At 43.2% G+C, this 22,876-nt stretch overlaps 1 protein-coding gene across 1 annotated transcript in view; it reads left to right on the top strand.

Annotated features, from left to right (window-relative positions):
* Positions 1–275: 275 nt before the first annotated feature.
* The window catches only part of LOC137340281 (Fc receptor-like protein 5), a 33,827-nt gene continuing 11,226 nt past the window's right edge, over positions 276–22,876 (top strand). Inside the window, exons 1-5 of the mRNA XM_068002700.1 lie at positions 276–369; positions 5,548–5,913; positions 16,338–16,631; positions 18,618–18,908; positions 22,061–22,165. Coding sequence (XP_067858801.1) covers positions 315–369; positions 5,548–5,913; positions 16,338–16,631; positions 18,618–18,908; positions 22,061–22,165 — 1,111 coding nt within the window. The 5' untranslated portion in view covers positions 276–314. The remainder of the gene's footprint in view (positions 370–5,547; positions 5,914–16,337; positions 16,632–18,617; positions 18,909–22,060; positions 22,166–22,876) is intronic.

The raw sequence follows: 22,876 nt of genomic DNA, 5'->3' as shown, positions 1-22,876 counted from the left end.
ATAACTCAGTAAAGTTATGGTTATGGTTGCAGACCACAAAGTGATACAGATGAAGTGGTTCAGTCCATGGGTAGAATCTTTTCAAAAAGCATCTGTTTCCTGTAGCAGCTGAAATCTCCAACCCCCACACCCACCTCCCTCCCACACCCCCACCCACCGTACTTTTACAGCAGCTGAAGGCTTCAACTCCTACTACTGAATTAGTCAAAGTGCTTTTATCAGTAAATTGCCTTCACTGGCCTTGTACAGAGAACAAAATAAAGAACTACCGCTGCCAACTTGACAACTGCGAAAGGATCATTAAGTAAAGTACAATGGAAGAAACATGCCTTTTGATTTTCTCGTCACTGTTGATTCTTGCTGGACTTGGTGAGTAGATCTCGTGACACTTCATGAAATTCTGCTTTTGTCTGACTCCCCCTTTTTACTGAGAACCCTGACGGAAGAGACAAGGTCCATGGTATCAGGGTGAAAGATTTGTTGGGGGTTGAAATAATTTTTTTTTCATCTGGAGCATCAAAGAGTGAGGCAGTGGAATTAGCTCTGGATTGCTTTAGCAAAGAACAAGCAAGAGAAGACCGATGAGGAGATGGGCCAAATGGCCTCATTCTATATTGTAAACACCTATGGTCCAATGGTTCTAGGTTAGGGAGGCTTACATAATGTGACCAAAGGGCCGAGGCAGATAAAAGAGGTATTTTAGATTGATTCTTTTTTCTCTTGATACAATACCAAAGTAAAATTTAATGTAAACTAATTTGACGCCAATGGGTTTTGTACATCTCAGAAATTTCTGAAGCTTCCTGGTGCTTAAAGCCTCAAAGATATGGTGGTGTAATGGTTATGTTACTGGAATAGTAATCTAGAGGCCTGGACTAATAATTCCAGGGAATGTGAGTTTACAATCCCACCATGGCAGTTTGAGAATTTGAATTCAGTTTTTAAAAAAAAGTCTGAAAATAAAAAGCTGGTATTTATGATTATTGTCAAAACCCAACTGGTTCACTAATCCCCTTTAGGGAAGGAAACCTACTGCCTGCATTAATGATGGCCAGAGTTTTGGACTAGCCTGGAAGCCATTCCCGAGTGCTGGCCTTATGGAAAATGCCAATCTGAAGACACAACCCTATAAACATGAATGAAGCCAGGAATATTTTTATAATTAAATTAGTCAATATCCTGTTGAATGACATGTGGGGGGGTTAAGACCAATTATGAGGGTAGATTTTCAAACTAGTGCTGAGGATCTTCCGCCTGTTACAGAAACCTCCTGATTTTCATTTCCATTGACTTCATCTGAGAGGTTACAATAACGGGCAGCCGATCCACAACGCCAGTATTCCGCCTGGGTGGCAAGTTGAAAATCTTCCCCATAATCTTCAAGGGAAGTGGGGCCAGATGGCAAGGAATAATCGGACTAGAAGGTGCAGATATAACTCAGTCCTCATTTTAAAGTCATACGTTCTGTCCTTATTTTTATGTAATGCTTTGATTTTATATTATTATTTATAGTTAAATAGCACAGCTTTTATTGCAGTTTGAGAAGCAGAATTGGTTGGAGCAAAGGAGTTTCTCTGCAGTACAGACCACAGAGCCGGGAGTTGCAAAACTGAGGCAATAGAGTGCCACCACTAGCTCCGCGGAGGCTGTAATTACAGTGTGACAAGATTATACATTCGGTTCCCATTCTAAATGCGAATATAGGAATTTATAAAGGTATAAAGTTGGGACAAAAATGTGACAAAAACATAACAACGGGAAGCTCGGCTTTGTAGACAGGGAGTATGTACATGTTTAATATATTATAGATACTTTTTACATAGAAGTTGTGGAAATACTTTGAACTAAAAGTGCTTGCTGAGACTTTCCTTCCCCTTTAATCCAAGTAGGATAGAAATCACTGCCGGCAGCGTTATACTACAAACATTTAATTCACTTGTATCAAATTCCTCTCTCTGCTTTTTTAATGGAAGTGTTAGCCTGCTATTTTAACTGGGTTAATGTCTCTGTTAAAATAATGTAGCGAGAAATTTGATATGGGTATATGGGTATATTAAGCATTCATACTTCAGCAATTCACTTCAGTCATTTCTAACTTGTTGTTTTTCAGAGGAACAATCTATAAAATGCAGTCCAATCAAACAAAGAAATCTCCCCTGCCATTTTACAAGATCTTCTTGTCCCCTTAATAGGTCCCTTCACGATATGACACTGCCATTTTACACGATCTTCTTGCCCCTTAATAGGTCCCTTCACGATATGACATTGTTTGCAGATCGGTTGGGCAGGCATTTAAACAAAAGGACCTCTCAATGATAATTTTCAGTCAGCTGCTAGGACATATTAAAGCGCGAGCTGAGCTATCTTGCCCTTTGATTTTTCCTTCCCTTTGTAGAGATGCATCTGTTTGCACCTCGTCCAGATGGCCACGGTGATATTGAGAACTCATCATGCATGCAATTATGGGAGAGCATTACATATTTATAGAGTGAAATGGGAGTGTAGCAGATATGTGTATTTGATTGTGCCTTTTCAATTAAAAGCTCAATAGTTTCCAAATGAGAGATCAAAGGAATGCTTGTTCCTAAGTTTCAAAATTTTCAATAAGTTATTAGAAGTATGTAGCTAATAAAGTCCTTAGACTGGAAACCTGTGACCAAAGTTTGAGCTGAGCAGGAAGAAATATGATTTACTATTGTGGTGTGTGGAGGTTTGTCAGGTTTGCTTTAGTTAGGACTTGGGCTTTTTTCATTAGAACAGCGAAGATTAAGAGGCGATCTGATAGAGGCATTTAGCATTATGAAGGGTTTCCATTAAGCAAATGGGGCAAAACTATTTCCACTGGTCAGTGAATCAATAAGTAGAGTGCATAAATTTAAGACAATCACTAAAAGAACACAAGAATGGTGAGAATTTTTTTATGTAGAGGGTCATTAGGGCATGGAATGCCCCACCAGAAAACAGTGGTGGAAGCAGAATCTATAGTAACTTTTAAAAGGCAAATGGATAAGTATTTGAAAAAGAATATTTTAAAAGGGTGTGTGAAAAAGGCAGGGGAATGGGATTAAGTGGTAACTCTTTCAGAGAGTTGGCATAATTGGCTGAATGGCCTTCTTCTGTGCTGTTAAATTCTTTGATCCTATGAATTCTACATTTGCAGAGTATATTTTTATTGATCGATTGTTTTTTAACTTTGTCAATTTTCTATCTGGAAGGATAGTCATCATTGTTCGAAGCCAAGTGACCTTCTATTGCCCATTGTAACTTCGGGGTGTAATTTCATTAAGTGTAAATCCCAACATCATAGGAAATTTACAGAATAAGAACTGGACCTCTGTTCCAGTTCTTTAGTTTATACTAAATTCTAAGATTGAGTCAGAAGGAGGAATTCCGTTATGTATAAGTTTGTGCTGCATGCATCACGCTCCAGACACTATTCAACACCGAGACCACAACAGGCACGAGAAGATGATGTCAAGCAGAATTCGTTCATCTACAGACTGTTATTTTTAAAAGACATTCTCAGAACTACTGGAGAAATTACTAATTAGAGTAATTAACCCATGGTGGACATTGTTCATTTACATTGAACTATTACGCGGTTTTAATATTACGGAATTTGTTTATGGTTCACTTTTCCACATGTTCATAAGTACTTAACAGTTTTACCTGTCAAAGCTCTGGTCTGAGTTTAATATTCCATCAATCCAAAGTGAGTGTGGTAGTATAGCATAATATTATGTTTAATCCAATAAGCAGATTACTTCAATTGGGGGTAATTATTAACCCTCATGTCATACAACTCTGCAGATTAGAATATCAGATTGTAGGGGCAATATTTGCTTAGGGAAACTTCTGTGGAAATGCTAGTTAAAAAGAAACAAACAAAATTGTGACAGAGAGCTAAAGGAACAATATGCTGATTATTTATTATCATATTTTCCATTATAAACCACAGCAAAGCATTAATTGAAAACCAACCCTTCTGTTGGGTAAATTGGTGACAACCCAGGTGCCAGTGGAAATGTTAACTGTGACTGGTCATTGAATCCGGAACCTTGTAGACTTCAGACCAACACATAAACAGATAGTACCATCAGGTCTCCTTGGAGATAAAACCTTTGTATCCAGTCTTCATACCAACAAGACTTTGGATTCAGTCATGTAACAGTTCCAGGTCCTGTGAAGAATCACCATGATGTTCTCTTATAGCCAAGGTATCAGCTGTGGCTCAGTTGGTCACATTCTCACCTCTGAGTGAAAGGTTGTAGGTTCAAGTCCCATTCAAGGGATCTAAGCACAAAATCTAGTCTGACGCTCCAGTACAGTACTGAGGGAATGTTGCACTGTTGGAGGTGCTATCTTTCGGTTCAGATGTTAAACTGAGGCCCCATCTGCCCTCTCAGGTGGAGGATCCCGTAGCACTATTTTAAAGAAGCGCAGAGGAGTTGTCCTGCGTGTCCTGGCCAATATTTATCCCTCAACCAACATCAATAAAATACATTATCTGGTCATTATCACATTGTTGTTTGCAGGACCTTGCTGTGTGCAAATTGGCTGCCGCGTTTCCTAGATTACAACAGTGACTACACTTCAAAACCTCACCTGCTGGTCGCACACATTTTTTAAAAAATCATTCTCGGGATACGTGCATCACTGGCAAGGCCAGCATTTATTGCCCATCCCTAGTTTCCCTTGAGAAGGTGGTGGTTGGCCCTCTTCTTGAACTGCTGCAGTCCATGACGTGAAGGTGCTCCAACAATGCTGTTAGGTCCACGATTTTGACCCAGCGATGGTGAAGGAACAGCAATATTTTTCCAAATCAGGATGGTGTGTGATTTGGGAGGTGAACCTGGAGGTGATGGTGTTCCCTTGCTCTTGCTGCCCTTGTCCTTCTAGGTGATGGAGGTTGTGGGTTTGGGAGGTGCTGTCGAAGAAGCAAAGGGTTGTAGAAGTTTGGAACTCTCTTCCGCAAACGGCAATTGATACTAGCTCAATTGCTAAATTTAAATCTGAGATAGATAGCTTTTTGGCAACCAAAGGTATTAAGGGATGTGGGCCAAGGGCAGGTATATGGAGTTAGATTACAGATCAGCCATGATCTTATCAAATGGCGGAGCAGGCACGAGGGGCTGAATGGCCTACTCCTGTTCCTATGTTCCTGTGTTCCTAAGCCTTGCCGAGTTGCTGCAGTGCAGTTGCTGTGGATAGTACACACTGCAGCCATGGTGCTCCGGTGGAGGAGGGAGTGGGTATAGAAGGTGGTGGATGGGCTGCCGGTCAAGCAGACTGCTTTGACCCGGATGGTGTCAAGTTTCTAGAGCTGCACGGGATGTCTGCCATTTCCTGATCCGCACGACCATCAGGTGAGGCTTCCCGCCAGCAAAAATCAGTCTCCAGAAATTGCCTCATTCATTTCTGGCAAGCCACTTTGCCAACATTACATGGCAGGGGTGCTGATCTTGAAAGCTAAAAACATTGCAAAGGGTCAAAAGATTTTGGTTTACTAAAGATATTCTGTTCTGTTTTTACCCATTTCGTACGTAGGTGGCTGTCGTTTGAAGTTAGATAGCATCATGGAAACAAGAGGTGTGAAAGGAAGGTCAGCCCTGCTCCCATGTGAACTGAGTGGCTTCAATGAAAATTTATTCCAGATAATCAACATCAGCTGGTATAAGTACCTTCCGAAGGAGACGTTGGTTTATACTAATGGTGCTCAACTTAACATAACAGCAAAACAATACGTGACACGTGTCAGGATGAATCCATCGTTCCAGGCCAACCTGTCCTTACTGATCAGTGATTTGGTAAAAAACGATAGTGCTTATTATCGATGCGAGGTTATGTGGAATTATAAAGGGATGGCGAAGAAGAGGAGCCTCCAGAAAGATGTTTATCTAGATATCGAGGAAGGTAAATAACCCGTACAATATTACAAAACCAGAAAAAAGGCTTCTGTAAAGAGAAAAGACAGGTCAATGTTTCGAGTGTGAACCTTGATCAGAATTCATGAAGGGTCCATACCCAAAACATTACTCTTGGCTTTTTCTTTGTTTGAGATGCTGATGGAGCTGCTGTGAATTTCCAGCATTTTCTGTTTTTATTTCACGTTTTCAATGTTTTCAGCTTCTTATCTGTATATTATATTTAAAAAATTGTTGTCATTTATGCAATTTTGGTGCATTTTTGATAGACCAGAATTGCCACCATTTTTCGCATTTGGGCAACCAGTGTCTACACAAAGAAGGTAAGTAATTGTACAATATTAAAACACGCTGAGAAAGCCAGAAATACACAGCAGGTCAGTAAGCTCTGGTCAGATACAGGACTGGGTGGAAAAAATAACAGTGAAGGTGAAATTCCTCCAATCAATCATTTTACCAAAACATGCAATGTGTGTAAAAATAAGGAAATCACGTTTTGTACTCATTAAAACTCACCGACAGCAGAAATTTTACCCCCAGTACGTCTCAAATTCAGGAAAGAGTTCCTTAATGTAACAACATGACACTTCCATTTCCCACATCGGTCATCCTTGTTTTTTTTTATTCATTCATGGGATGGGGGCGTCGCTGGCAAGGCCATCCCTAAATGCCCTTGAGAAGGTGGTGGTGAGCCGTCTTCTTGAACATTTGGTGAAGGTACGCCCACGGTGCTGTTAGGTAGGGAGTTCCAGGATCTTGACCCAGCGACAATGAAGGGACGGCGATATATTTCCATGTCAGGATGGTGTGTGACTTGGAGGGGAACGTGCAGGTGGTGTTGTTGCCATGCACCTGCTGCTCTTGTCCTTCTAGGTTTTAGAGGTCGCGGGTTTGGGAGGTGCTGTCGAAGAAGCCTTGGCGAGTTGCTGCAGTGCATCCTGTGGATGGTACACACTGCAGCCACTGTGCGCCAGTGGTGAAGGGAGTTAATGTTTAGGGTGGTTGATGGGGTGCCAATCAAGCGGGCTGTTTTGTCCTGGATGGTGTCGAGCTACTTGAGTGTTGTTGGAGCTGCACTCATCCAGGCAAGTGGAGAATATTCCATCACACTCCTGACTTGTGCCTTGTAGATGGTGGAAAGGCTTTGGGGAGTCAGGAGGTGAGTCACTCGCTGCAGAATACCCAGCCTCTGGCTTACTCTTGGAGGCACTGTATTTATGTGGCTAGTCAATGGTGACCCCCAGGTTGTTGAAGTTGAGAGGTCGGCGATGGTAATGCCGGTGAATGTCAAGAGGAGGTGGTTAGACACTCTCTTGTTGGAGATTGTCATTTTCTGGCACTTGTCTGGCGCAAATTTTACTTGTGGCCTCTCTGATTAAGATTATCAATTTTACTGTTAATGTATATCAGTTTTGTGCTGCTGATTCACACTCTCTAGGAAATGGATTGGGGCTTGACAAACTCATTGCACTTAGGACCTTCATAAGCATCATTGAGAGAAGACATTTGTCACATGACTTGGGCATTGCAGCAATAAAGCTTCTTTCATTGTAAAACAACACATTTTAAGGAGTGCTGAGGGAAATTTCCATACTCCCTGATACCAAAGGCAATCAAGCAAAAACTCCAAATATTAATCCATTGCCACATCTCCACTACTCACCCTTGGCCATTTTAGTCTATACTTATCCCTAAAACAATCAGTCCCATTCCCAACCAGATGGATATCCAGCTCCTTTTCAAATTATCTAACCATCCAAGCTCAACTACTCCCCTTGAACTTTATTCCATATATCCATAAATCTATGCAAACATACGGAAAGAAGGGAGAAAAGGCTACCAGGCCCACAAACCCTGCTGAATCATGTCAAAAGTGCTAATTCACCCGCCCCCTAGCAATGACGGCTGCTGGGAAAGACAAAAATAGCAGCCGGTTTAGGATGAACTCAGGAAAGTTCCTATCTGACTCCCTAAGACAATTAATCGAGCTCTGAGAGATCGCGATTGCCCATGGCTCATCACAATGTCAACTAACTAGCAATTCACCCCCATAATTAGGAACGTGCTCTTCTCTCAGGAATTTTTCAATATCCCTTTTGAAGGACCGTGGTGACTCCATACTCAGCATATGGCTCGAAAGCTTGTTCCAGGGAACAAAAACACTTTTTACTTCTGGTCTCACTTAAGGCTCAGGCATTTTAAACTTGTGTCACTTTACCATGTTTAGAATCCAAGGCAGAGTTGATGACGCGATGGCATCGTTGCATTGCTGATCTGTCCTGCTGCTACAATTTTGTCATCTTTATCTTCGATTTTTTTCAAATACATCCTAAAAATTTGCATCGCAGTAAATGTAACCAACCAGGTCACGTGGCGGGCTAGTCTGTTCCAGGAATTTATGCTGCCTGAAAACTCCCTGCTGAGATGATAATGTCTTTTATTACAATCCAATACATTTGTAAGTCTGTGAGCCATAATCATATTAAGATCAATAGAGCTTTTAAAGTAAAACCATAGCCTGTTGATGTACTGGGTTACAGGGTAGAAAATCACTGGCTCGTGCCCAAAGTTCCCCACACAGGGAGGAGGGTCATTTTAACTTTGGGCGATGGTGAATAATGGGTGAGATTGAATTGGCCGCCCAAGTTACATCCCACCTGACTTTTTCTTCCATTGACTTCAATAGAAAAGAAAATCGGGTGTGGTGTATAATGGAGGCTAACTCAATAGCGTCCGTTGTACACCACCGCCCAAAGCTAAAATTATCCCCAGTGAGTCGCTGACCTTGGCTGGGTCATTTGGAGATCCCATGGGGGGAGAGTGAGAGAGAATTGGTTCAGAAAGAAAGAAAGACTTGCATTTATATAGCGCCTTTCACAACCTCGGTACGTCCCAAAGCGCTTTGCGGTCAATGAAGTACTTATGAATTGTAGTCACTGTTGTAATGTAGGAAACGCGGCATCAATTTGCGCACAGCAAGGTCCCAGAAGCAGCAAGGTGATCATGACCAGATAATCTGTTTTTAGTGATGTAGGTTGAGGGATAAACATTGGGCAGGACACTGGGGAGAACTCCCCTCCTTTTCTTTGAAATAGTGCCATGGGATCTTTTACATCCACCTGAGGGGGCAGACGGGGCCTTGGTTTAATGTCTCATCTGAAGGACGGCACTTCCGATAGTGCAGCACTCCCTCAGAAAGTCAGCCTGGATGTGCTCAACTCTTGTGTGCCTTCTAGTGGCCAGTTACAGAAACCTAAGACAAGTTGCTTGTCCGCCCTCTCAATGATACGAGGGAGACTAATGGAGGAGAGAAAAATAAATTGCAAAAAATGTTACAATTCATCAGACGCTGCATTTGGCGTCTTTCACTGATTAACATTCTAAGTGTTTGTATATTTATAACATGGCAATAAAATGTGTCTGGTATATATCTAAAAGAAAAGGCTTTTTATAATGATTCTGGATCCCTTGATAGAATGACATGCCCATGCTCTCAGAAAGTAGCAGCACAATCCTACCTGCTTCACTTGCCATTTACAGTGTCAGAGAGACACATACAAATTGCTCACTCATTTTTACAGAAAAACAGAAGGGGATAACACAGCATGAATTAGCATGTGTGTGTGCAGTGTGTCTGAATTCTCTTCTGTTACCCCTCCTGAGACCTGGCTTTGAATGGGATAAAGGTCACCTCTCGTTGAAGATGCCATCGAGGCTCACAAGCGAGACGTGTGGCCAATCTGAATTGAGTTCCCAGCGGCCACAAGACTGACACGAATTTGCCACTAATTTATACGGATTTTGTGATTGTGTTCTGAGAGAATGGGGAATGGAGGAAGCAATTTAAAATGCCACATTGGAACCGTAGGGATTCTGAGAAATCATTATGTGCATCATAATGATTCCTATTTCAGAGTGTGAAATCTAAAGGAGTCTTTTGCGATGCATTTGCACCCTGCCCAGTGCTAAATATAACATTGTACACGTCAAATAAAAATACAATGGCCAGATTCATATTGAAATGCAGCTATTGTAAAATAAGCAAAAACTAGTCATTTGTGTATATGCTGTACAAAAAAAAAATCAACATGGCATCAAATTACATCAAAATTACAGCACAGAAACAGGCCATTTGGCCCAACTGGTCAATGTCAGCATTTATGCCCCAAACGAGCCACCTCCCTCCCTACCTTATCTAACCCTGTCAGGAGACCCTTCTATTCCTTTCTACCTCATGTACTTATCTAACATTCCCTTAAATGCATCATTGAATACTTAAGCAATAACCATATTTTTCTCTAACAAACTGATAGGGAATGCCACCTATTATTTAGATAATAAGTGATTACACTTCAAAAATACTTCATTGGCTGTAAACCGCTTTGGGACGTCTTGGGGTCGAGAAAGGCGCTATATAAATGCAAGTTCTTTCTTTTTTACTTTTAGGAAGGAAGCAAGGTTGAAATAGGCATGAATATTCTCAACCAGCCAATTGGAAGGTGACAAGCAAAAGTTAGGGAGAGTTACCAAAAGTCAGCGTCACCTGACTGAAAATGGCTGGTCCAGAATTTGGCAGTGCTGGCTCCAACCGTACTGCGCAATGCTCCACTGCTTCTACTTCAAAATCAATACCTCCATGTGCCAGCAGCTGACTGCTCATGCGTCCTAGACTGCGAACAGCAACTCGGTTTCATTGTAAGAAAACCTGCTGATCTTACTTGCCCTCCAAAATTTCACAGCGAGCACCCCTAAAAAAATACTCCTCACGAAACGAAGCTGTGTTGTAGTCGATCAAATAAATCGAACTGCCGCTCACACATTGGAAGGGAAAAAAGTAAAATTACCGTGTGGGATATTCATGGAATCATAGTATGTTACAGCACAGAAGGAGGCCTTTCGGCTCATCGTGCCTGTGCCGGCTCTTTGAAAGCACTATCCAATTAGTCCCACTCCCCTGCTCTTTCCCCATAGCCCTGCAAATTTTTCCACTTCAAGTATTTATCCAGTTCCCTTTTGAAAGTTACTGTTGAATCCGCTTCCACCTCCCTTTCAGGCCGTGCATTCCAGATCATAACAACTCCTCATTTCGCCTCTGGTTCTATTGGCCAATTACCTTAAATCTGTGTCCTCTGGTTACCGACCCTTCTGCCAGTGGAAACAATTTCCCCTTATTTACTCTATCAAAACCATTCATGATTTTGAACACCTCTACCACATCTCCCCTTAACCTCTTCTGCTCTAAGGAGAACAACCTCACGTTCTCTCGTCTCTCCGTGTAACTGAAGTCTTTTATCCCTGGTACCATTCAGGTAAATCTCCTCTGCACCCTCTCTAATGTGTGGTGCCCAGAATTGGATACATTATTCCAGTTGGGACCTAACCAGTGTTTTATTAAGGTTTAACATAACTTCCTTGCTTTTGTACTCTATATCTCTATTAATAAAGCCCAGGATCCCATATGCCTTTTCAACAGCCTTCTCAACTTGTCCTGCCACTTCAAAGAGATATGTATATACACCCCCAGGTCTCTCTGTTCCTGCACCCCCTTTAAAATTGTACCATTTAGTTTATATTGCCTCTCCTCTTCCTTCCTACCAAAATTAATCACTTCACACTTCTCTGCATTAAATATCATCTGCCAGGTGTTCGCCCACTCCACCAGTCTGTCTATATCCTCCTGAGATCTGTTACTAACCTCCACATTATTCACTACACTTCAAAGTTTTGTATTATCTGCAAACTTTGAAATTATGCCCTGTGTACCCAAGTCCAGGTCATTAATATATATCAAAAAGAGCAGTGGGTCCAACATCGACCCCTGGGGGACATCATTGCACACTTCCCTCCAGTCTGAAAAACAACCGTTCACCACTACTCTCTGCTTTCTGTCACTTAGCCAATTTTGTATCCACGCAGCAATTGCCCCTTTAATCCCTTCTATAGGCTTCAATTTTGCTAACAAGTCAATTATGTGGTATTTTATCAAACGCCTTTTGAAAGTCCATATACGCAACATCAACTGCACTACCCTCATCACCCCTCTCTGTTACTCCACATGTGTCATATTATCTTACTTAAAGTGTAACATTCCTTTAGCCGTTATTGTAACGTGGGGGGAGGGGGGGAGTGTTAATTGACTTATCTTATAAGTGTTAAAACAGTGGACAGGGTTTTCCTACTTAACAACAGTGACTGCACTTCACAAGTAACTCATTGATTTTGACAAAAGCAAAATGCTGCGGATGCTGGAAATCTGAAATAAAAACAGAAAATGCTGGAAATACTCAGCAGGTCAGGCAGCATCTGTGGAGAGAGAAACAGAGTTAACGTTTCAGGTTGACGACCTTCTGACCGAAGACCTGAAACGTTAAGTCTGTTTCTCTCCCCATAGATGCTGCCTGACCTGCTGAGTGTTTCCAGCATTTTCTGTCATTGATTGTGAAGTGCTTTTGGGATGTCCTGAGGATATGATAAGGCCCCACATAAATGTTCTTTCTCACTGAACCCATTAAGCAAGCGATATTCCTGGTCTATTAACATTTTATAGACAAAGAGTTTTTTTATATATTCATTCTGAGAATGTGAGCATCACTGGTAAGGCCAACATTTATTGGCCATCCCTAGTTGCCCTAATACAATTGAGGTGACTTCCTAGGGCACTTCAGAGGGCAGTTAAGAGTCAACCACACTGGTGTGGGACTGGAATCACATAAAGGCCAGACTGGGTAAGGACGTTAGTGAACCAGTTAGGTTTTTACAACAGTCCAACAGCTTCATGCTTCACTTTTACTGGTACCAGCTTTTTATTTCCAGATTTTTTTAAAAACTGAATTCAAATTCTCAAACTGCCATGGTGGGATTTGAACTCATGTTCTCTGGATTATTCTGTCCAATAATATAACCACTATTGCTACTGTAGCCATAGTTGTCATTCCCTCCAAGAGGAGACATTCAGAGAAGCAACCAGTGGTTAGGGTTGCATCTCATCCGGTTTTGGACCAATCAGTGCTGTCTTTGAGTAGGTGTCCAGAATTTTTTTAAATATAAGGCAGACAACAAAAGTCTAGTTCATTAATTATTTGTTATGGATGTTGAGGTTTTCCGTGACTTTTCATCGATAGCAAAACAAATTTCAAGCCATAATCCCACCTCTACCCTGTCCCTGTCCAATTTTGGTCTTAGCAATAGATGGCAACACTGCCAGGAGAGTATCAACACTGCCAGGGGATTACCAATCCTGCCAGCAGAATACCAACCCTGCTCAGAGAGTACCAACCTTGCCAGGAGAGTAACAACCCTGCCAGGAGAGTACCAACCCTGCCAGCAGAGTAACAATCCTGCCAGCAGAGTAACAATCCTGCCAGCAGAGTAACACCCTGCCAGCAGTGTACCAACCCTGCCAGCAGAATGCCAACACTGCCCAGAGAGTAACAACCATGCCAGGAGAGTAACAACCCAAAGCCTTAGCAAACCACCAGTCTGTGTTCAAAGAGTAGTAAATGATTGGACCAGCTGCTGTCAGAAGCACTTCTTGACATTTGACGATTCCACCAAAACCAATGTACAAGAAAACAAACAAAATGTAGGGCCATATTTTAGATAAAAGTTTTTTGAGCAGCCATCATAGTCCAAATGTCACATTTTATATAAAACATCAATAAATCACATCTGAACAACCCTCCAAAAAATATATAAAGAGCGAATGAAAGTCAGTTATTTACTGCTATTTTTATGCCTTTGAGATAAGGTGGAGAGGTGGATGAAAGAAAGACTTGCATTTATATAGCAACTTTCACGACCTCAGGACGTCCCAAAGCACTTTACAGACCATGAAGTACTTTTGAAGTGAAGTCACTGTTGTAATGTAGGAAACATGGCAGCCAATTTGCGCACAGCAAGGTCCCACAAACAGCAATGTGATAATGATCAAGTAATCTGTTTAAGTGGTGTTGGTTGAGGGATAAATATTAGCCAAGGCACCAGGGAGAACTCCTCTGCTCTTCTTCGAAAAAGTGCTATGGGATCTTTTAAATCCACCTAAGAGGGCAGACAGCCCCTGGGTTTAATGTCTCATCCAAAAGACAGCACATCTGACAGTGCAGCACTCCCTCAGTACTGCACTAGGAATGTCAGCCTAGATTTTGCCATGATGTGGAGATGCCGGTGATGGACTGGGGTGGACAAATGTAAGGAATCTTACAACACCAGGTTATAGTCCAACAGTTTTATTTGAAAATCACAAGCTTTCGGAGCTTACCTCCTTCGTCCGGTGAGTGAGGAAAGGGTTCTGCACTCACTCACCTGGTTTTGCACTCAAGTCTTGGGAGTGGGATTTGAATCCACAACCTTCTGACTCGGGAAAAAAAAATCAGAGGTAAGAGTACTACCCACTGAGCCATGGCTAAGATAACAATAAGCTGAGCAACGGTCAATCTGGAGACACTTCCAACAGCTAACACTAATTAGCCTCTAATTGACCTCAGGGCCGATGTAGACCACTCCCTCACATGGAACACCTAAGGCGTGCTCTTAAAGAGAGAGTCCAGCTTAGCAGCTAAATCATGCTTCAGATCCAAGATTTGAAAGTAATGCCAGTGAATCTTGAACTAAATTTCCCAATAACTCTTCCTAAGCTTTATCATATATTTCTAACTCTGTTAACTGCCACAGCATGTTAAGATGGTAAATTATCAATTTAAAAGAGCCATGAGATGATACTGAAACAAAACTTGTGAAGTTCAAGATGTCAGGGTGAAAGGTGATTAATCAAATTTAAATTGCTGCCGAAATAAGCTGCTGACTTCTCATTCCAAACATTTACTTAACAAATTTAGACTGAGAAACGCCAGGAAACTCAAACTCAGACAGAATGGGCAGGTAGGTCAAATGCTTTTAACTGCATTGAAATCAGGTCATCCCGGATGTTCAACTTTAATAAAGCTGTTTGCCCTGATGCAGAATTCAAAGAGCAGAACTAGGTTTCCGAGGCTCCAGCCTAAAATAAAAGAGCTGGAGGAATATGACCGTGAGCAGAATGCTGATGAGCCGCTCGGCGATAACTCCTGAACAGGCCGGGGATCTTATCTCTAGAAAAGAGAAGGCTGAAAGGTGACCTAATAGAGGTATTTAAGATTATGTAAGGGTTTGATAGAGTAGATGTAGAGAAGATGTTTCTACTTGTGGGGTTAGACCAGAACTAGGGGGACATAAATAGGGGGTCATAAATAAATCCAATGAAGAACTCGGGAGAAATGTTTTTACCCAGAGAGTGGTTAGAATGTGGAGATTGCTACCACGTGGAGTAGTTGAGATGAATAGCATAGATGCATTTAAGGGGAATCTAGATAAGTACATGAGGGAGAAAGCAATAGAAGGGCTTCCTGAAAGGGTTAGATGTAGTAGGGTGGGAGAAGGCTCGTGTGCAGCATAAACGCCGGCACAGACCAGTTGGGCCAAATGGCCAGTTTGTGCGCTGTAATTTCTATGTAATGTTGCATGTGTGCATGTTATTAGCTTGGTTTGATTGGCTAGCTACAATTTCGATAGGAATAATCAACCTTATCACAAAACTGTACCTGTAACTATATAGTTTGCAATGGTAAGTGGCATAAGGGGCAACTTCACAAGAACACTCTGCCAACAGGAAGCCTTGCCCAATGGCAATGCATATCAGAAACTTGGGGGTGCGTCAGAATTAATGGTCAGGAAATCATGAACACATATGCCCAAATTTCCAATACGCAAGGCTCCCTATTGGCAACATGGGCACGGAAAATTATACCAATAATGATTTCTTCAAACTCAGTGGGTAGCACTCTCGCCTCTGAGTCAGAAGGTTGTGGGTTCAAGTCCCACTCCAGAGACTTGAGCACATAATCCAGGCTGGCACACCGGTGCAGTACTAAGGGAGTGCCACGCTGTCGGAGGTGCTGTCTTTCGGGTGAGACGCTAAACCGAGGCCCCGTCTGCCCTCTTAGGTGGACGTGAAAGATCCCACAGCACCACTCGAAGGAGAGCAGGGGAGTCCTCCACGGTGTCCTGGCTGATATTTATCCCTCAACCAACATCACTAAAAATCAGATGATCTGGTCATTATCACATTGCTGTTTGTGGGAGCTTGCTGTGCGCAAATTGGCTGCTGCGTTTCCTACATTCCAACAGTGACTACACTTCAAAAGTACTTAGTTGGCTGTAAAGCGCTTTGGGATGTCCTGAGGTCATGAAAGGCGCTGTATAAATGGAAGTCTTTTTTCTTTCTTTCTCAACAATAGCACCCTGGAGATTGAGGGCTCACCAATATGAAGAGTTGCCAGTCACAGAATATATTGATGGACCTGTTGACTGTAGCCCCTCATTGTGTGCACAGGGCTCTGATAATAATGTCAGGTGTAACATCCTGTTTCTTCTTTGAAGTTCCAGTTTCTAAGCCAGTGGTGATTCGAGTGCCTGGGCAACTTGTTGTCCTGCTGGAAGACCCTTTTCATCTGAGATGCCAGTCTGCTCACGGATCCCTCCCCATAGAATACTACTGGTACAAACACAAACCTACAGACATCCGAACGGTCAGGAAAATCCAAGAAGGGATGAATTATTCCGTGGCAAACAGTAAAGCCAAGCACAGTGGGTTTTATCACTGCTCTGCACTCAATACTGTCGACGGGAGGAAGCTGAAGGAAAGAAGTGATTTAGTTGAGGTGATTGTAACAGGTACGAGGTCTTATGAATAACTCTCATCATCTCTTCTCAAAATAATGTAACTTCTTTCAGGTTAATAATGTTACAACCCATGGTTCAATTTAAAATAGTGCCTTTTTTTCAAATAATCCCATTTGTCAAATTCAGATTAATTTCACCACTGTTGATTAGAACTATAGGAGATTAAAGGATGGAACATAGGAACATATGAAAATAGGAACATAAGACTAGGAGTAGGCCATTCAGCCCCTCAAACCTGTTTCGCCATTCAATTGGATCATGCCTGATCTATACCCCAACTCCATTTACCTGCATTTGTTCCATATCCATGGATACCCTTACCTAATAAAAATCTATCAATCTCAATCTTGAGATTTTTGAGATAAGGCTATCAGGGTGATTTAATAAAGGTGTTTAAAATCATGAAGGGATGGGACAGAGTCGACTAGCTTTGCTAGTTTGAACCTCTGTCCCCTTGTTCTACATCCGCAGTTTAATTTAATGTAATATTCCGCGTTAACTTTTTCTTAACAATTTTATGTCCCTCTACGATATCACTTCTCAGATGCCACCTTTCTAGGCTGAAAAGCCCAAGATTCTCCAGTCTGTCCTCATAACTTGGACCCCTGACCCTGGGGATCAGCCTCATGGCTCCTCCCTGCACCGTCTCAGGCTCTTGAATGTCTCCCTAGTTTCTTGGCAACCAGAACCGGAGGCAGTACTCAAGGTGCGGTCTGACCAGTTTGATCATTACCTCCTCTGACTGATAAGCCCCGATTTTAACTTGGGGTGGCAGTCATGCGGGCGGGGGCTGAGGTGGGTGGGGGCCGAGGAGGGCGGGGGCCTGGGAGGGTGGAGGCTGAAGCGGGCGGGGGGAGGGCTGAAGCGGGCGATAAACCGCCCCGACCTCGGCAGCGTGAGGCCCATGAGATTATAACAGTGACAATCCCACTGCAGCACTGGTAGAATTTCCCTCTCTTGCAGTGGGGACTCCTTATATGCAAATTATAAACAATTGCCCATCCAGTATTGAGCCCTGAATCCTCCCCACTCTGTACTACCCCCGCTCCAACATATCTCCTCCAATAAGTATAGTAACTACACTTCAAAAGTACTTTATTGGCTGTGAAGAGCTTTGGGACGTCCTGAGGTTGTGAAAGGTGCTATAAGAATTGTTTTCTTTACTCGGTGTTTCCTACTATTCAGCCAATTTCTTGGTCCCAGTCTACATAGGAAAATAGTGGCAGGAGTAGGCCATTCAGCCCCTCGAACTTGCTCTGGACCAAGGCCTTCAGTGGGACATGCCTTCCAATCTTCATGGCGCTTGGCCCCTTTAATGCTGCTCCTCTTTTTCTGGTGCTGCAGCCAGGATCCCACGGCAAGTACAAGCAGAAATTCCCTCTTCTTCAGCAGGGGCCTCCTTCTTGGTGGTGGCAATCTTTCCGGGAGCCCGCCCCCAACTCCACACCCCATAACAAATGACCCCCCCTCCCCCCACCAAGGAAAACGTGTCGGGGTCACAGCGGTGGACAGAGGTCCCACCCCACTGGAACACCACCACTGGAAGGAGAGTCCCAGCCAATATATCGAAGCACTTCACACACAACAAATTATTTTTTGACAGTTGTCACGTTAGAGCACAGAAGTTCCAAATCTATGTTTACAGCTTGTGTAATAATCAAGGGACTATCTTTTTATGGAAAAATAGATAGAATTGTAGAATGCAATCCCCAAAACACTGGTAAATATTCCTGAAATCCCTCGATTTGACTCATTCAGTCACCATAAGCCAGTGTCCCTGATGATAACATGCCACCAGTGTCTTGCAGTCCAAGGCAGCCTGTTTCACACTGTAAGCTTCTTGTGTACTGTGCACACGCACTAATGCACACTAACGACGGACTATGTGTGTAGCCCATCTGCAGTTTTGCAAAATCTTAGCATCTTAAGCTTTTCACTGTCGGTAATCCAACAGGGACTTTTCCCTTTTCTTAACAGAGCGGCCTCCCAAGCCTGTTGTTGTGGTGGAGCCTCCGGCGAACGCCATTGCGGACGGTCAGCCTGTCCACTTATTCTGCAAAGTGCCAGGCGCTCCTCAGGATGTTCAGTACAGGTGGAGGAGGGACAAGATGCTCTTGCACTCCGGCAGTCAAAACGAAAGTCTTCAGAACCTTACTCTTCACAGCTTAGCGGAGAACCAAAGTGTTGCCTATGAATGTGGTATCGTCAGCAACGTGAAAGGACGCTCAATTGAAATGTGGAGCGATGAGGTTGAACTGACGGTAACAGGTGAGTGTCTCTTCTAGAACCTTCCTCCTGCTCTAAACACGAAGGTTTACTGTGCAAGATTCCCAACCTTTTAGTTAACATTTCTCACCAACCAATTTACTCGTCAATTGACGATAACTAACTATATTATTTTTGACTGAAGGAGGGCATAAATTACAAATTAAAAGCTTATCACAGAAAGAAGGGGAAAAAAAGCACGAGTCAAGTTACCTACAGAGAATGCTGGCCATCCTCATCAGGTCCATAGGCATCTATAAACATACAAGGCAAGTTAACTTTCAGACGTAGGGCGGAACTTTCATAGCGCCACCCCCTCGCTGAAGATCAAAGTTCCGCCCGTGAGGGGTCATTTTGATTTTGGGCGACTGAAGTCCATGGAAATGAAAATTGGGAGAGATGTGTAACGGGCAGCTGGTCCGATATCGCCCTGTCGCAAAAAGTCAAAATGACTCTACATCTGAAATGGAAACTGATTTGCTCTGTATCTCAGAGCAAATCCAGGTTGACGCTCCAGTGCAAGTACTGAGGGAGTGCCGCACTGTCGGAAGTGTCATCTTTCGGATGAGGCGTTAAACCGAAGCCCTTTTCTGCCCTCTCAGGTTGACGTAAAGGATCCCACAGCACTATTTCAAAGAAGAGCAGGGGACTTCTCCCCGGTGTCCTGGCCAGTATGTATCCCTCAACCAACATCACTAAAAAAAACAGATTATCTGGTCATTATCACATTGCTGTTTGTGGGAGCTTGCTGTGTGCAAATTGGCTGTCGGGTTTCCTATATTATAACAGTGACTACAGTTCGAAAGTACTTCACTGGCTGTAAAGTGCTTTGGGACATCCTGAGGTCATGCAAGGCGCTATATAAATGCACGACTTTCTTTCTTTCTTTCTTTCTTTCCAGCATTCCCTCTTTTATTTCAGTTTTAGCGTCGGCAGTTTATTCCTTACTTCAGGTCTAAAATGGTTGGGTTAAGAAAACTGTATGGAATTTTCCGGAAAACTCTACGCCCGAATTCTGTTTCTCGATGTGACCGTGTTATTTCTTCCTCTCCTTGTGACGGAGGTTACACCGTACCAGTGCAATGTTAGCCTGCGATCTCAGGCCAGTAGCTGACGAGCGTAAGGGGCAATTGGCAAGATCGTCATGCCGACTGTCTGCCAATGGCATGGGTGCCTACAGGCAGGACACGCTCCTGCGCTGGTGAAGTTTTTAACCCTTTGAGAGCGCAAGTGGAGGGTGACATCGTAACGTTCTAAAGACCCCACTGTAAACTTGTCAAGTGCTCGGGGTTGGGGGCGGGGTGGGAGGATCCAATGAACACTGCGTGGAATCCATGTGACGCCAACCCAAGCAATGTAAGCTGGACTCCCCTAGGACATCTCACATTGCTGCACTCCAGAGACAGATCAGCACCAGACCCTAGAATTATGCTGCCATTTTTGCATCGGTTTACTGCACGATGATGCACACAGTGGCGCCCTTGATGTGCTGAAATCTATTCCTGTCCGATCTGAGTGACGCCAATATACATGTGATTAAATACCGGAAAAATCCCACCCTAAGCAATATAAGCCTTACGTGTTCAGTCAAGCAGAGTAATAGATAAAACTGGTGCGAAAGCTTTCAACTGGTGGTTGCACAGTAAGGCCCCCTCGCTTCATAAAATCCTGTCGTGTAAGGCTCTCAAAACAGCAATATCACAGCCCTGAATGCGATCAGAAGCTCCTAGTCTGGTACATTAACTGCTTTATAGTGTGTACATTTTAAACATATGACCAGTTGTTTTGCCTCAAGGAATCCATTTCCCTTTATTTGGTGACTCTGTTCTTCATTCACGAACACAGTACGTCATACTTAACACACGCATTTTAAGGGTGAAACGAGCTGAGGGCGTTACCATGCCAACACATGCGGATGAAATTCCTTTGTCTACTATTTTGATGGAGGTGTTATAAAACTCTATTAAATTGCAAGAAAAAAATGAATGGATTGACAAATCTGCAAGTTATTATCACACACGCAATATTCATCCTGCTTGAGCAATCAGTAAAATTGGACTAGTTAAAAGTTGCCCTGTTGTCCTGTTGCAGTAAAATGGGATGCAGAATGAAAAGCATAACATTGCAGCTGAGAGGGAAAGATAGGGTTCAGGTATCAGGTGGGAAGCTCCGACAGACTTTTGAAAACTATCACTCAAAACATTATGAACTTGAATGAATGATCTTGCATTTATATCACAGAATAGAATCATAGAATGATACAGCACAGAAGGAGGCCATTCAACCCATCGTGCCTGTGCCGGCTCTTTGAAAGAGCTATCCAATTAGTCCCATTCCTCTGCCCTTTCCCCGTAGCCCTGCAATTTTTTCCCTTTCAAGTATATATCCAATGCCCTTTTGAAAGTTACTATTGAATCTGCTTCCACCACCCTTTCAGGCAGTGCATTCCAGATCATAACAACTGGCTGCATTAAAAAAATTCTCCTCATGTCACCTCTACCCTTCATGATTTTGAACACCTCTATCAAATCTCCCATTAATGGTCTCTGCTCTAAGGCCCTTCTTGTTCACAGGACATCCCAAAGTGCTTCACAGCCAATTGGTTACTTTTTAAATTATAAAGTCACTGTTGTTTTGTAGGTGAACTAGGCGGTCAGTTTGTGCACAGCAAGATCCCACAAACAGCAATGAGATAATGACCCTTTTTTGGTTGAGGGTTAAATATTGGCCAGGGGATCTCCCCTGCTCTTCTTCAAATAGCACCATGGAATCTTTTACATCCAGTTGAACAGGCAGACAAAGCCTCGGTCTAACATCTGAAAGGTGGTACTTCTGTCAACGCAGCACTCCCTCAGTTGTGCACTGAAGTGTCAGTCTAGATTATATGCCTAACTCCAGAATGGGGCTTTGACGCACAACCTGTTGACTCGAAGGCGAGAGCGTTACCACTGAGCCAAGCTAATGCTGAGCAGATCCCCTCTTTCAGAGAGCCGACTGATGCTGCATTTCCGGCATTTTCTGTTTTTTCTTTCAGCTTTTCTAACGCCGGGGATGCAATTAGCTTAGCAAAGTCACACAGCATCACATTATACAGTTCTTATTGGCAACTGATTGGCAGTTCCTCTGATTTGTTTGTTTTTTTTTGCCCTGGGCAGGGGACTCTAGCTTGGATTCACAGACGTTAATCCGCAGTGCCAGTGGAGTTGGGATCAGCCTCTTCATTGTATTGCTGGCAGGACTGCTGGTTCTGTTCTTCAAAGGTATGGCAACATCGCCATCTGTTGGTTCTGTCAGGGGGGGTTTCGGTATTCGGTTGCAGTTCCGATGGAAAACAGAGAGGATGTTTAATTAATGACCTGCTCGCAAAATCGCTGGAATGCGTGATTGCCGAGAACCTGATTTCCTCAGCTGCTCGCAGATTGTTGACTGCTGAAAGAAAGCTGACATTCTCCCCGGTGGCATATCAGCCAGGTGCAGCCAGAGACAACTCTTAACAGTGATAGATGAATTGGACCCTGGTGGTTGCTTGTCGAAGTTGTACTCAAGTACCAACAGACAGCACCAGCAACAGTATAATCTGCAGCTACTCCGGAGCGAGCCTGTGGCTCAGGGGTAGCATTCCCGCCTCTGAGTCAGAAGGCGTGGGGTTCGAACTCTGCTCCCGACAGTCCTGGAGAGTGGAGACTCAAGCTCTGAATTTTGGGTTGACATCAACAACAACTTGCATTTATGTAGCACCTTTAATGTAGAAAAACATTCACAGAGATATAAGTAAAAAATGGACATCAAGCAAAAGAAGGAGATATTATTACGCCCTGGGCTACTGAGTTACTCCTCATTCCTACTGGGGTACTTCCTGGGCTCCTGGGCTACTCCTCATTACTCCCTGGGCTGCTGGGTTACTCCCTGGGCTACTCCTTGTTACCTGCACCTCTGCATCACTATGTTACTCCTCATTACCCCATCCCCCC

This window comes from Heptranchias perlo, chromosome 21 (assembly GCF_035084215.1).
Source record: "Heptranchias perlo isolate sHepPer1 chromosome 21, sHepPer1.hap1, whole genome shotgun sequence".
Taxonomy (NCBI): Eukaryota; Metazoa; Chordata; class Chondrichthyes; order Hexanchiformes; family Hexanchidae; genus Heptranchias; species Heptranchias perlo.
This window is presented reverse-complemented; position numbering and strand designations above follow the sequence as displayed.